At 43.4% G+C, this 14,640-nt stretch overlaps 1 protein-coding gene across 9 annotated transcripts in view; it reads left to right on the top strand.

Annotated features, from left to right (window-relative positions):
• Positions 1-14,640, top strand: part of plekha6 (pleckstrin homology domain containing, family A member 6) — a 329,654-nt gene that overhangs the window by 250,665 nt on the left and 64,349 nt on the right. For all 9 annotated transcript variants that reach the window (XM_041195222.1, XM_041195223.1, XM_041195227.1 and 6 more), the window contains 3 exons: positions 690-794; positions 4,568-4,640; positions 6,266-6,366. In XM_041195222.1, coding sequence (XP_041051156.1) covers positions 690-794; positions 4,568-4,640; positions 6,266-6,366 — 279 coding nt within the window. The remainder of the gene's footprint in view (positions 1-689; positions 795-4,567; positions 4,641-6,265; positions 6,367-14,640) is intronic.

The following is a 14,640-nucleotide window of genomic DNA, read 5'->3' as shown; positions in this document are numbered from 1 at the left end:
CTCTAAAGAATAGAGGAATTACATTCCAGAGAAGGGAATTTATTCAGGGATAGCTCTTCTGGGATGTTTCCTCGTGGATTCTGTCGTATAACCTGATGTGCACTGTCCGTCCCCTATTCCCTTTTAAACTCAAATTGCAGCCACCGTTTCTAGAATAGCCCACAGTAACAGCTGGTTTGGAGGGGAATGGGAAAGGTAGTGGACCTCCTTGTAGGACCTGCTCCTAGGCCTGGCCAGGGTGGTCGTCCATAGGTGCAGACTGGAGGGGGCCTTGTGGGAGTAGGAGGATAGGTGGCTTGATCACCCTGCTTGCCTGTCTCTTTTCCATGGTGTTGGCTGTGCCGGGTGTCTGGCAGTAAACCCGAGGCCTTCTGCAAATGGCGGGCACTGCAATGATTTGAAGTCTGTAGTAGTCTCTTAACTGCCCTCTGAAATGGCCTAGCAAGCCACTCAGCTCAATGGCAATTAGAGATGGGCAACAAATTTATTTGGTTTGATAAGATTCCTTTATGGTGAAGGTCCTTATTAGTTATGGTTATAGTTATTATTTATGGTTATGGTCAAGGTCCTTATTGGCTGTGCCCCTTTAAATAGGAATGCAGGGGCAGGGCACATTTGCTTGTTTTTAAGTTGAAGCCAGAGGGGCTTCAACATGTTGACCCAAGTGTTTTAACACCACCTCTTAACAGGCTTCCAGGTCATCAAAGAAGAACGCTGCCTTCGGCAAGAGGTCAAACTCAATGAAGAGGAATCCGAAAGCCAATGTTTTGAAGAGCGGCTGGCTGTTTAAGCAGGTATGGTATAACTCCTATCTGACTGACCCAGAATGGGTAGAAATTTCCCTTGCACCAGGGTATCGAGGGCACAAGCTTGCGATCAGCATTACTTTACCAACAGTGATAGTCTATTTAAAATAAGTGTCCTACTGTTAAATATCCACACAGCCAAGTGAGCAATTCCCAGTATCTGCTGGTGGCTCAGATAGGGCTTTAAGTCAGACAGCTATTTAATGATCTATTTGTTTTTTTTAAATTTAAGCCTTTTTATGTTAATTTTCTCCTACCATTCCTCTCTTGAACGTCCAGAGTCACCTTGGGGTATAGCTCCACTGGCTGTGGTCACGATTCAGTGTCTCATTCAGTTGACCAGTCACCTTGTGTAAAGGCCGTGCGAACACAGGGATGCCAATCCGATGCTTTCTGCACCTCCCATTGATACACGCATGCACTGTCCAGGCGGGGATCATGGAGTTGCGATGCTCATTCAGTTTGTTCTTTTTCTTCCCCTCCCCCGCTCAATCCACTTCCCCCACAACCACTTCCTTTCCCCAGCCCAGGGCCATTCTGGCTAAGATCAACAGAATGATGCTGGGACTTACAGGGTTAAATTATGAGGATAGGCTGCATATACATGGTTTATATTCCCTTGGGCCTAGAAGATTGCAGTGTTTAAAATGTTAAAAGGATTCAATGGGGGAACTACTTCCACTCATGGTGGATCAAGAACAAGGGATAATCTTATAAATAGAGCTAGGAGAAAAATCAGACTGCACTTTTTCAAAGGGTGGTAGAATTCTAGAACTCTCCTTGTGGATGGTGAGATAATTAGAGCTTTTGAGACTGAAATAGGTTTTGGCAGGTAAGGGTATCAAGTAATAAGGAGTTAATCCAGCCAGTCATAACCAGAGTTGAGGTGCAGATCAGCCATGGGCTAGTTAAATAGGAGGATAGGCTTGAGGGGCTGAATGGCCTACTCCTTTTCTTAAAATTCCTGTCAGCGAGCTTAGATAAAATTGAATCTAAGGTTTTATGAATCTGTCACTTTTATCAACTGGCCCATTCTTACCAGGTGGATTTGGGTTTGATATCCTCTGTTGTAGGAGTATTTTCCCCAGTGTCTATAGTGGGTCCTAAACATGCATTGCAGTTACAATGTGGAAACAGAGTTTTCAGCTCAACCAGTCTCTCTCACTGTTTACCCTCTGGACAAACAAGTGATTTCAAACACATTCACCCACCCTGTTTCCACATCCCTTCAACCTCATTCTCTTTGTCCATTTATCCCAACTAACCTGGAAATGATGACACAGGTTCTACTTTAACCACTGATTCTGGAAGTGAATTCCACAGCCTCACAACTCTTTGTGTAAAGAACCTTACCCAGCTCTTACATTTAATGTTGTACCTATGGCAACCTTGTTCTTAACCCCTCAACTACTGGAAGCAGTCTGTTTGTCTACCCTGTTACATCCTTTCATAAGTTTATAGACTTCTGGATTATCACCTGGCAACCTGAGTCTCAGTTGTATATGCATTTCTTCCTACTAAGCAGCATCCTTGTGAAATATAGAAGATAACTTCAATAATGTTTGAAATACCACACGTTGCCTATGGTTCACTCGCAAATGAGACAATAACCAACTCGAATATTTCCCCTATAATGTTCCCATTACACTCAACGTAGGTACTTCCATTGGGTTCCCTGTGATTTATATACTGCCTTGTTTTTTTCAGCAGGGTAAGCATTATACCCTGAGTAACTGTGAAGTTGCTGTGTGAGAGTTATTCACTGCATAACGGGTGCAAATATTTGCTTTGTAGAATAGTTGGGACAAAACTATGAGTTGGTTCCTTTGCATCTGCGTTATGTTTTCATTGCACATGCTAAACATTTAGTAACTGAATGGAGTTAGTAGTAGCTGGGTCAGGATTTCTCTGAGTGTGATACTCCTCCTGCTGGAAAAGGAATAGCTGACTGCACAGTTAGTAATGCACAGATGTGTCAGTTATCCAACAGTGTAAGGGTTACTCACTGTGTGACTTGCCGCTCAGCAGAGTAAAAACGACTCTGTGCATTATTGTGGCATCGGTGCTTATTCAGCAGGATTAGATGCAAGAACTCAGTACTGTCACTAAACATATGACTCTCTAAATACTTCAGTCAATACAGTGTCAAATTCCAGGCAAATGGTCCTACAGCTGGAGAGCTGTTGAATAGGGTTTGAAGGATATTCTTAATTAACACTAAAGAATTAATGTGAAGCTAGGTTTTGTTCCTTGATGTAAAAAAAAGGATTTAATATTTCTCCTGTAGTGATATTGGATGAAAATGCCTAATCTAAGTGGGTATATGTGGACTGGGATTATATTTAAATATATAGGCAGTCAAGAGGGAATAATTAAGTCCATTTAATGTCCAAAATGTGATCTTATGGTCATTATATTTATACCAAATATTGAACTGTTTCCAAACTGTTCTGGAGCTCAAGAGAATGCGTCCCTTCTCTCCGCTGTAAAGCCTACAAAGTGGGAGCATGGGAATTTTTTAACTGTATCTGCTGCTGCTTGTGTTCCTTTATGGAGAGGTTTTGGCTAACGGAACCTTCATTGCTTGAGAGACTTCAATCAAATTCTAACCCATTCAAAACGTGTGCCGAGTTATCAAAACTGAGCACAAAGCCATCAAGATCAAATCATTTTCAGAGCAGTTGTGAAGGACTGGAGAACCATCGTTACATGGCAACAGATACAAATCCATAGCAACCAAGCACAAAGCCAATAGGTGCAAAGACTAAGTGCAAAGAAAATCATCTAGTATAGGATATAAAGCCAACGCCTAAGCAGTAAGCATTTCAGAATTAGGATGAAGTATTAAGCTATTGGAGGAAGACACAAGATGTCAAGGAGGAATCTATCAGTCCCATCCCGTTCACATTGAGGTGATAAGTCCCCCCCAACCCCAGCCTAGCCTAGATGTGCTCTTCCAGCACCCCAGGTGTGATTAGGATGAACAGCAGGCATGACCAGCGGTCACCTTGAGCCACTGACTGCCCTGCCTGGTAATGGACCTGCCCTTCAATCTGGCCAGCTGCCGGGCGGGAAGATTAGTTTAATGTGACCTTCTAATGAGATCCTGCCATTAAATTCATCAAGAAATCTGCATTCCTGACAACTGCGTATTTCCCAGCTTGTAGGGCCATCAATTCTGCTCAATTTCTTTCATAAGAACCAAATCAGGATTTTCCATGTTTATTTTATTTTTCTGACGTGCAGTATTTTGCTTTTGATAATATATTCCTACCTGCTGAGCGGGATATATCTGTAATAAAAAGAGAAAATGTTGGGAAATGCTCAGGAATTTTGGCAGCATCCGTGGAGAGAGAGAGAAACAGAGTTAATGTTTCAGGCCAATGATCTTTCATCAGAAGATTGACCTGAAACTTTTAACTCTGTTTCCCTCTCCGTAGGTGCTCCTTGACCTTCAGAACATTCCCAGCATTTATTTCAGATTTCCAGCAGCTGCAGTATTTTGTACCTGTGTGAGTAGGGTATAAGTGGGCGCGGTATAGGTTAGGGTATAATTGGTTATATGTTGGGGTGCTGAGGGTGATTCATCAGTATCTGATGAGGGCAGTATAGTGGAAAGGTTAGCCACCATTCCCTTTTAAAGCCAAGATTATCTTGGCCCAAGGATTGGGGGAAACGTTAGCTGACAGCGAAATGTTGAATGCTTCTTTGCTAACTCACTTTTATCAATACAATTGTAACAACGTCATTGTCTTTGATAGGCGAGCTCAGGAGTGAAGTCATGGAACAAGCGTTGGTTTGTGCTGGCCGATCGCTGCCTCTTCTATTACCGAGGTAACGCCTCTCTGCTTCTGCTCCACTTGCAGCGCGCTGCTGTATCGACCGCTGGGCATTGTCGCTTCTCAAGGCCATTAATACTGGCTGTCCTCCTGAGACCCGGTCAAATGTCATTCATTTTAAAATTCATGCGACGGCTGGCGGTGTTTAAAAAAGGAACAAAAACGCACAAAGAAAAAATATCTCCCGTTCCTGGGAAAATCTGTGTCACTAATGCTTTTGGGGAAGTTTTGCACTGGGGACTGGATTGGAATTCATGAACTGGGTCAGTTTTGAGGTCAAGACCATTAGATTTTTCTCGTGTTAAGTGTGTGAGGGGGATGGAATAAAGGTGGGTAAGTGGATTTGGGCTACAAATCAGCCATTGATCTGGTTGAATGATGGAAGAGATTTGAGGGGCTCAATGGCCTCCTTCTGTCCCTATGTTTGTTACATCTTTTATTGGCTTATACTACCTGGGCACCCCAGCATTGACCTCTTGGTGCCCAAATATTGTACACATACGATAAGAAAGAAAATCCCCTAATGCGGCTACTGTTTTCTCAGGTCAGTGCCCTGAGTTCCTGATTGACTGAGTATCCAAGAGGAACTAACAATGTTTTGCACTTTAAAAGTCCCGTCCACAACTCCCAGTGCTTCTGACCCTCTTCAATTATTACCAGCTTTCGGACCCAGGCATCGGAATGTATCCAAGGAGAAGGACATTCCCAGCTATTGCTGTTGCTGGCCTGTGACTGACGCCTGACTTTAACTTGGGGCGTGGATGTAATGTGCAGGAGCCAGGGGAAGGCAGAAAAACCCAAAATGGTGGCAGTGTAAGGCCCAAGGCACCTCACTGGAGCATTATCAAACAAACTTTGGCGCTGAGCCATATAAGAAGATAATAGGAGATGTGGCCAAAAATGTGGTGGAAGAGGTGGGTTTTAAGGAGGAGAGAGGTTTAGGGATGGATCTCAGGATCCTAGAGACTAGGCAGCTGAAGTCACTGCTGCCAGTGGTGGAGCACTCAAAATTGGGAATGAGCCATTTTAACTCTCGGGCCTCATTTAGATGATGGAAGGCTGACTCCCATGCAAACCCTGGGAATTTGGACAGTAGGAGTCACCACCGCAGGGTAGCTGAAGAAAGGTTTTGACATGAGATGAGCGTTGGAGAGGTTGACAGGGTTGGTGGCGAGGGGTAACTTGGCAAGCGCAGAGTTTTTGTGGGGCCCCATGTAGCAGGACTGCACTTCCTCACCCAAAGGGAAATGAGAAAGAAACACAGAAATGCTATCAAACAGCATTTGACGCGAAACCACATAAGGAGATAGTAGGACAGGTAAAGTTGGCTTTAAGGAGCATCTAAAAGGAGGAAAGAGAGGCAAAGTTTTTGGGAGGGAATTCCAGAGCTTGGGATTAAGCAGTTGAAGGCACGACTGCCAATGATGATGCAACGAAAATGGGGCTTGTGCGCGATGTCATTGATTCGCTAGCGCGCAGGTCAGGAAAGGGGATCAGTGACGCAGTCCTCTCTGTGCAGTCCCAGCCTTTTACTGCAAAACAGTGTGTCTGAAAGCGTGGTAATGTCTTTTGTAATTGAAAAGGCAATTAAGTAACAGTGAGCTTTTTCTTCAAATCCAGATGAGAAAGAGGACGCAATCCTGGCGAGCATCCCTTTGTTCAGCTTCCGAATTAGCCCTGTTCAGCCCTCTGACAACATCACTCGCAAACACGCCTTCAAGGTGACGTAGTGCCCTCTCTGAAACTATCTTTTGAGAACTCGTGTGTAGATTTTGTGCAGAAGTCAAGTGTAGAGGGCGGGATCAACCCAACCTATGAGTCTCTCCATGGTTGACAGGCCTATCAACATACCACGTCTGGGTTTACACACGAAGAATGGGGTGTTTGGGGTGAGCCATTCTGGTGCCAGTGACATCTGAGTGAGAGTCTGAGGCTTCAGTTAGTGGGGTAGGGGGTGAGTGGGTGGGGATATCAATGATGGTTGCAAGTTGCACCATGTTCCTAGTTCAGCCTACATTGTAATCCTCAAAGGAAGAATTGTGAATTACAAGCTGGTGTTTAAATTGTGTGGAATACACATCTGGAATACTGTGTCCAGTTTTGGTGTCCATGTTTAAGAAAGGGTATACTTGCTTTGGAGGCAGTACAGTGAAGGATCACTGAATTGGTCTCTTGGATGATAGGGTTGTCTATGACGAAAAGCTGCACAAATTGGACCTACACTGTCTGGAGTTTAGAAGAATGAGAGCTGATCTCATTGAAACATACAAGATTCTGAAGGGACTTGATAGAATGGATATTAAGAGATTGTTTCCACTGGTCAGAGGATCTAATACATGGGGGCACAGTTTCAGTGCGGCACTCCCTCTGTACTGACCCTCCGACAGTGCGGCGCTCCCTCATTTAGAACTGAGATGATGAGAAATTACTCAAAGGGTTGTGAATCTTTTGAATTCTCTACCCCAGAGGGTTGTGGTTGCTCCATCTGAGAATACATTTAAGGCTGAGATGGACAGATATTTGGTCTCTCCGGAAATCAAGGGATATGGGGAGTGGGTGGGGAAGTGGAGTTGACGCCCAAGATCAGCCATGATCGTATTGAATAATGAAGCAGGCTCAATGGGCCTTATGTTCTACACCCTCTCCTATGTCTTGTGTTCTTCCACAATTGGCTTGAAGCCTGTGTAGGAATTCTGTCAATAAACTAATTATCCTTCTTCCAATTAATTTTCATACAGCAAGATGATGGTGCTGGTATGTCAAGGGTTGCCCCTTGCCAGGATTGTCCTGGAGAGACTCCAGAACTTGTAAATTAATTTCCAGGGCACTTCTAGAAGCAACTCAAGAGAAAAACTATAGGAGCATTGAATGAGGATTTGGGTTTTTTCCAATTTGTTTGACCAATTTCACTCATCGGGTTACTAAAACATTGGAGATGAAGGAAGAAAGGCTGTTTCATTAACAGCAAAGATTAATCCAGTTGGTCAACAAAGAGTCTGTTCCCTTTCCAGTTGGCCATAGGAAGGCAGTGCCTGTTGAATAGACCAATGGCGAGAGCGTTAGAAGTCAGTTAGTGAGTGGCAGAAGATCACATGATAAAACCTCAAGGAATACACCCAGCCAGAGTTGACAGCGTGTGAAACTGCCTGTGAAATCCTGGGAGTTGTGAGCTTTCAAAGACCAGCTTCTGCATGAACTACACAGAATGCATTGTCTAAGGGTCGCCGTTTAACTTTTCAAGTTTAATGTTGTTTCCTCGGATTACTAATTACCCCGTCTTTGTTGCATTTGTTGTTCGCTCTAGTGGCTTAAATATTTTTGGTGTCATCTTTATTCCTCGTTACAAAGTGGCACCTTGTCTGAAAATATTGTCCAATTTCTTGAATTTCACAAACCCCCACTATACAGAGCAAAATGGGAACCTGAGCTGATAACCCTTTCAAAACCCAGGCACTTGCTTAATGACCCAGCTCAGGCACATCATTTCCAGAATGTTTCCTCTGCATCCTCAGTTTTGATGCACTGATTTAAATAACTGCGCCATTGGGTGATTCTGAATGAACGAGCAGCCACTTTGTGACGACTATTCACGTCACTTTACTCCATGCAACATGGTCTACCTTTCAGATGCTGACTCCTGGTTAATATCATCCCGCTTGTTCTACTGCTTTGCATATGATGGTTCAGAGCCTGGTCCAGGAACGTTGGTGACTGATTAGCTGCAAATACACTGGACGTTTTCTGGTACTCCCACGCAATTAGGGCCTTTGTCACTGGCTTTTTTTTAGACATTTGTCACTTGTAATTGTTGCCTTTTTTTTAGAAAGGACATCTGTGTGCAGACCATGAGAAATTCATCAGCAGAGTATCAAGGTGTCAGAACTGTAATCTCATTCATATAAAACCACCCCACAGGGGACTTTGGGCTTCATTCTAATTTATAACTTGGAGCCTCCTTGTAAGTGGAGATTAATGGCTTGATAAATATCAAGAACAATACAGAATCAAAATCGCTATAATTAATGCTTCAGTGTGTCTGTAGTCAGTGCAGACAAAAACAGAACAAAAAAATTGCAACGCATAGTGGAATGTAAAGTTTGAAAAAAGACAGCATGAACTGATTTCAGGGAACTAATAAAACCTGGGGATGGGATAACAAATAACACTTGATGTGTATCATATTATATGAACCCCTCAGTTAGACAATAGCTTGTAACTCACTCTAAGGTATCCATTATTTACATATAAGAATCCTTGATTAGATTGGAACTGGTCAGTCACTCTAGGATACTCATTATTCTAATTTAAATCATTATTCATTCAAGTGCCTCAATTAGATTACTATATATATATATATATATATATAAACTCCCTGGTCTTTATTGATTATATTTAAATTCTACTCCTGGAAATTAATATTCTTTATTTTTAAGTGAATTGATTTGAATAACACAAGCATTGTGCCACACCCAAACAGTCTTGATGCAGGGAAAACAAAAACAACAACAACAACTTTTGTATTTCCAGCATCCGCAGTTTTTTTGTTTTTATCTCTGTGTTTAATTGATGCAGGGAGCTTGGCACAATTATCTCTGCCATTGCAACTGAACTCACTGGTATTGCTCTGCTCTTATACATGTGCTGGCATCACACACAATCTCAGCCACTTCTACTCTCAAGGACTTGCCTGATAACTCGAGGTGACTGAGATGTGGTCAGCCCCTGCATGAGAAGATAAATGTAAAGTCATGTGAAGCTTCTCCCTCCCTCCTTTATTATGATATAAGATTTAATTTGCAGAGTTTTTATTCATGTTCAGGAGTATGAGAACTACAGCCAAGTCCTGGTAATATAGTGAGAATCCAATGCCTTCATTCAAAAATAATTACACACACCTCCTTAAAATGTCTTGTAGGCTTAGTTAAGATACAGATCAGCCATTGTCTCAGTGAACAGCAGAACAGACTTGAGGGGCTGAATGGCCTAATCCTATTCCTATGCCTGTTGTGTTTACACGCACCCATGATGAGAAGATACCACCTGCTAGAGGTGGCACTTGATAACATTATTGAAGTGACTTCCCTGATTTTACTTCAAACGAAGCAAATATAAAATGCTGCTATTGTGATTTTCTGGTGTGTAAGTCCAATGTAGCTTCACTTAAACAATTCCAGTGTCACTCATTTGCCTACAATAAATTCACGCAGACGGACAAAAAGGCACACACAGAGATGCACACCAACGCACAGGCACACCATGTAACCAGAAGTAACGTGTTAGAGTGCACATGTGGTTATACCCATCTGTTATATCTTTTGCATGTATGCAGCTGTCTGTAGCTGTGTATCTGTATGCTGCTGTCTGAATGTGTGAACCTGTCTGTGTCTGCATGTTTGGTGGAAAGGTTTCCTCTGCAGGCTGTGTGGAAAATTTGTTTGTAAAGGATATGATACCAGTTTAATTGCGCATAGTTGTCAGGAGGCGATCTGGCTTGATGGGCCAAATGGCCTCTTGCTGCATGAACTCATTCTACAATGGTGTTTCTTTCTGAGATGGGTAATGGGTTTGGTGATGATGGGTTTGATTGCTCGAAAGTAAAAAAATCAAGACTTTAAAAAAAAATCTAAGCCTTAAGTGCCCGGAATCCAAACCACAAACAGAAAATGCTGGAAATACAACAGCAAGTCCATCAGTGTGTGGAAACTCCAGTGAATGTTTAGGGTAGAGAACCTTCAGCTATCTGAATCAGCCACATAATTTTTACCCGACCTCTTCCCCTCAGGTGCTGATGGTCTTACGGCCGTTTTCCCAGGTATAAAGCCAAGTTTTAATCTTTAGGCCAATGTGACCTGGAGAAGGGCTGCAGCTAAAATCTAGATCCGAGTTACGATGAACTCGGTTAGGGAATCACTACAACATAACCCAAAAACTAATTCTAGGCGAGTGAGATTCAGCAACAGAAAGAAAAAAATGCTTGTCACCCCAACAGGCCTGGAATGTTAGTTATTGAAGAATGAGGCAAAAACTAAGGCTACATTCTGAAAGCACGTGAGTAGATTATTGTCTTGGTGCTCAGGCCAAGAGCTGGCATTACAGCCTAAGCACTTGTTATAGAACTTGCTGAAGTTTCATTTCTGTTGGTTTCTATAACGCATTCCCAATGCCCAGGCAGCAAGTTGATAATCTAACCCCCATGCTATTCTGGTCGGAGCTCAGTTGAAATAGATGAATAAACAGAGGGGCCAAAGAAGGAGCCCCATTGCCCCTTCAGAGGGTAACTGGTTGGGCAAGGGATAGGTATTCCAGAACTCCTTAATGCCAATACTTCATTTTTGAAGTTTTTCTTTGGAAAGTTGAGGATGTGGGCAGGATTTTTCGGCCTCACCAGCAGGGGGCATCGCCGTGGGCGGAATGGTCAAAATTTGGAGAGCGGCCAAAAGTCAATTGTCTTTTGGCTGCTCTCTAGATTTTCGTGTCCCACCTGCAACGATGCTCAGGGCTGGAAAATCCCAGCCTGTGAGAGCCTAAACAGCCTCTCACGTATAGACAAGGTAAGTGTTAATCCTCTTACCCTCTTAAAGCTTATATCCATTTGATATAATGGATATAAATCTTTCCTAATCTGGACTACCAAATTGCGACCTAGGGGAGATAACAGTTGGTTCTGCTGAGCTATTGTTTTGTAGTTTTATATTTGAGACACGGTAGAAGCAAGATTGGAGCAATTGGGATCATGTGCTGGGTTGACAAATATAAGTTTCTGGGCAATTCGTCATGCTTCACCTAAACTGAGGCTAAGAGGTTTGGTGTCCTCGGGTAGAATTGCCTGACAAAGTCATGAACTCGCAGGCTAAGAATAGGGTTAATGTGAAGATTCTAAACGAACGCAGTACCTGCAAAAATTAACCTCCTAGGAAATGTTTGTAAATCCAACGCTGGCGGGAAGCTTACTTAGCCTCTAATTAAACTCTAAATCTAACCTGATGCCTGGCATGAGAATGAGTGCAGAAGCACTCAGAAGTGGCTGGACGCTCTTCTGGAGGGTGAGTCTGTTCTACGAATGTGCGAGCCAGAGATAGCATGACAATTTGAAACTCCCCCCCAATCCCTTTTCTTTTTGCGCGTTCTTCCAACTGTTGGTTGTGAGAGGAGGGGAAGGGACTTCCTACAAAATCCTTCAGGTTCAACCTTGTTTGTCTTGTGCCATCAAATTTCAGATGGGAAGAATGCACTGCGATGGAAGGGTTTTAATGGATTTTCAAAGAGTAGTCCATCCTTGAAGGGGGCTGTGGTGTGGTTGGAAATTAGTTTCCACTTAAAATGGACAATTCCTGAAATGGAGAGCACTGTGCTTTCAAACCCCCAGTAACTGGCTTATCTGCTGTCCAACAATTCACCCTCTACCAAAGTGAATGGAAAATACTTAAAACAGGTCATTTCCATTTGTTTTCATGGAAACATTTTCCAGTGGTTTACTTTACGGTTTCTTTGAGGTTGAAGCCAACTTTCTACACAAGCCTAACAGTGCCTCCGGATGGAGCACCTATAACTCAAAGCTTCTAGCTCATCCCCTATGGGTTGCCAATCCTCCAGGATCACCCTGTAGTCTCCAGGAGTTAAACACCCAGGAGAGAAGCCATAGGGACATTTAAAGCAATTGGTGCAGTTTTCTCATTTCCTTTGAAAGCTGTTCGAGGTGCGGCTGATAAAAGCCTGTTCAAGGGGTGTGGAATATCACATGATGAAACTTCCAGGCACACACCCAGTCAGAGTTGGCAAACCTGATCTCCTTACAACCAGTTCCCAGAGAAGCGGTCCAGGCCTGGGATTAGGTTTTCAGCCTGTTCTCCAGCTGGAACTAGCATGATCTTTATTCATTCGTTCTGGGGATCTGAGTGTCATTGCCCAGCCCTAATTGGCTTGACAAGGTGGTGACCACAGTTCAGTGGCTTGCTGGGCCATTTCAGAGGGAAGTTAAGAGTCAACCATGTTGCTGTGGGTCAGGAATTACAGGTAGGCCAGACCAGGTAAAGAATGGCAGATTTCCTTCCCTGAAGGACATTAGTGAATCAGATGGGTTTTTAACCTCAATACAGTTGTTTTATTATCCTTAATAATAAGGCTAGCATTTTATTCCAGATTTAGTAAATTGAATTTAATTGTCACCAGCTGCCCTGTTAGGATTTGAGCTCTTGTCTCTGAAGCATTAGCTTAGGCCTCTGGATTGATAGTCCAAACTGTGCTACCATCCCCTTTTCATGTTGAAATGAAGAGAAGGTTTTCCCCCAAAGCAGGGGTTTATAACTCAATTAAATTATATCTTGAATCTCAAAAGCCAGGAATATTCCAAATGCTTGTTCTCGTTTTGCCTCGCCTATCGGTACGGTGCTTCACTATGTTAAACTCTGCTGGTTGACCTGACCTTTTATCTTTCCCTCTCACGGCCGAGGACCCCCCCTGCACCAGAAGTGGCTGCATTGTGCCTGTCTTGAATTTCTGCAGGATCTCAGCTAGGTATAATTTCCAGTTCTTCTAATTAACTGAGGCGATATTGAATCCAAATCAAAATTAACTACGAATCCTACCCGCAGAAATCACCGGCGTGCGTCGCAGTGTACAACAGCCTGAATCCTGTCTGACCACCCGGGGAAAATGAGTGCTGGCTTCAAAAAACGTGGCTGCTGCAAGGTCTCAAACTCAGGCGGTTAACGTCAAATTCAGGCTGTGATCAGTACCGACCACGGGTCATGATCATTGGAAGTAAGGGTCTGTCAGGCGTCCCAACGTGTGGCACGTATATGCTGGGATCCATTGCCCCCTTTCTCTCGTTCAAACTGTATTTACTTGGACTTCAGATAAAGGCAGGGCTGGATTTGACTGTGTTGCGCTTTCCATGATCAAATGGACTGTTGATGGTCAGGCTCCCATATGGATCATTTCAGCTAGGCACTGGAGAGCTGCCTGTGCTGGAGGAACCTGACGCCTGCCTCCTCCCCCAACTATGGTCCAGGCGACACAGAGTTTTGTACGATCCAGGACCCTGGTGTTCTGACCACACTGCCTAACATTTGCACCTAAAGGCACATGTGGACCTGTTAAGTGACGAGCGTTCCAAAGGTTTCATTGGAAGCTCAAGGAGTTTACAAATTTCATTGACTCTGACACCTTGTCCAAACTTTGCTGATATCAATAAACTGATTTTATTGGAATACCGAACCGTTCAGTCAACTTTTGGCGTTGCTTACCAACGTCCTTATATTTTTGAAGACTACAAATGTCTAAAGCTGCCCAGTGGATAGAGATGCATTTTTTTGAGGCATTTCATTAACATCTGACTCCAGTAGAAGCTGGACAAGTAATTCATGTGACAAGAAATGAGATACATTCAACATCCCATACCCTGTTGCATCTATTTATTCCTCAAGTTGATGCATTTTAATAAATGCATAATTTTGACAAATGTAATCATTCCGTAATTTTATGTTAATTTTGAAATTCATTTTTTTTTGATGAGAGTGTCCTTGTTCAGATGGTTCAGTGGGGTAAGTGCACAAGGGAAGACCCAGTGCTGAGGTGCCCAATCTCAGTAGAAAGCAAGCGACATGCAAAGTGACCCTGGACTTAGCAGAAAACCAGCCAGGGATCCTGCTACTGCTCTTGCTCCTGATCATTATGCAGTGACTCTTGCTCGAGCTGCGATTGGTTGGACTTCGGTTAAGGTCAAGGTTGAGCTTAACCCGTGTTCTGTGTCCCATGATCAAACAGGCCATCAGGGTCCAGGCTTCTGCATGGACATTTCAGGCACTGAAGAACTGTCCGTGCTGGGGATGTTGGATACCAACATGAGGGAGGTGCTGCTGACTGGAGATGGGGTGGTGGGGGGGGTACAAAATCCAGGTTAAAGAAATGGTTCTGAGTGAACATATTAACAATTACATGAAATAACATTATAAGAGGGAATTGTAATGTCTTCCCAATATGAGGGAGATGGGAGA

The sequence above is a fragment of the Carcharodon carcharias genome, chromosome 9 (assembly GCF_017639515.1).
Source record: "Carcharodon carcharias isolate sCarCar2 chromosome 9, sCarCar2.pri, whole genome shotgun sequence".
NCBI classification, from domain to species: domain Eukaryota; kingdom Metazoa; phylum Chordata; class Chondrichthyes; order Lamniformes; family Lamnidae; genus Carcharodon; species Carcharodon carcharias.
The sequence above is the reverse complement of the archived record's forward strand: the minus strand, read 5'-3'. Positions and strand labels throughout refer to the sequence as shown.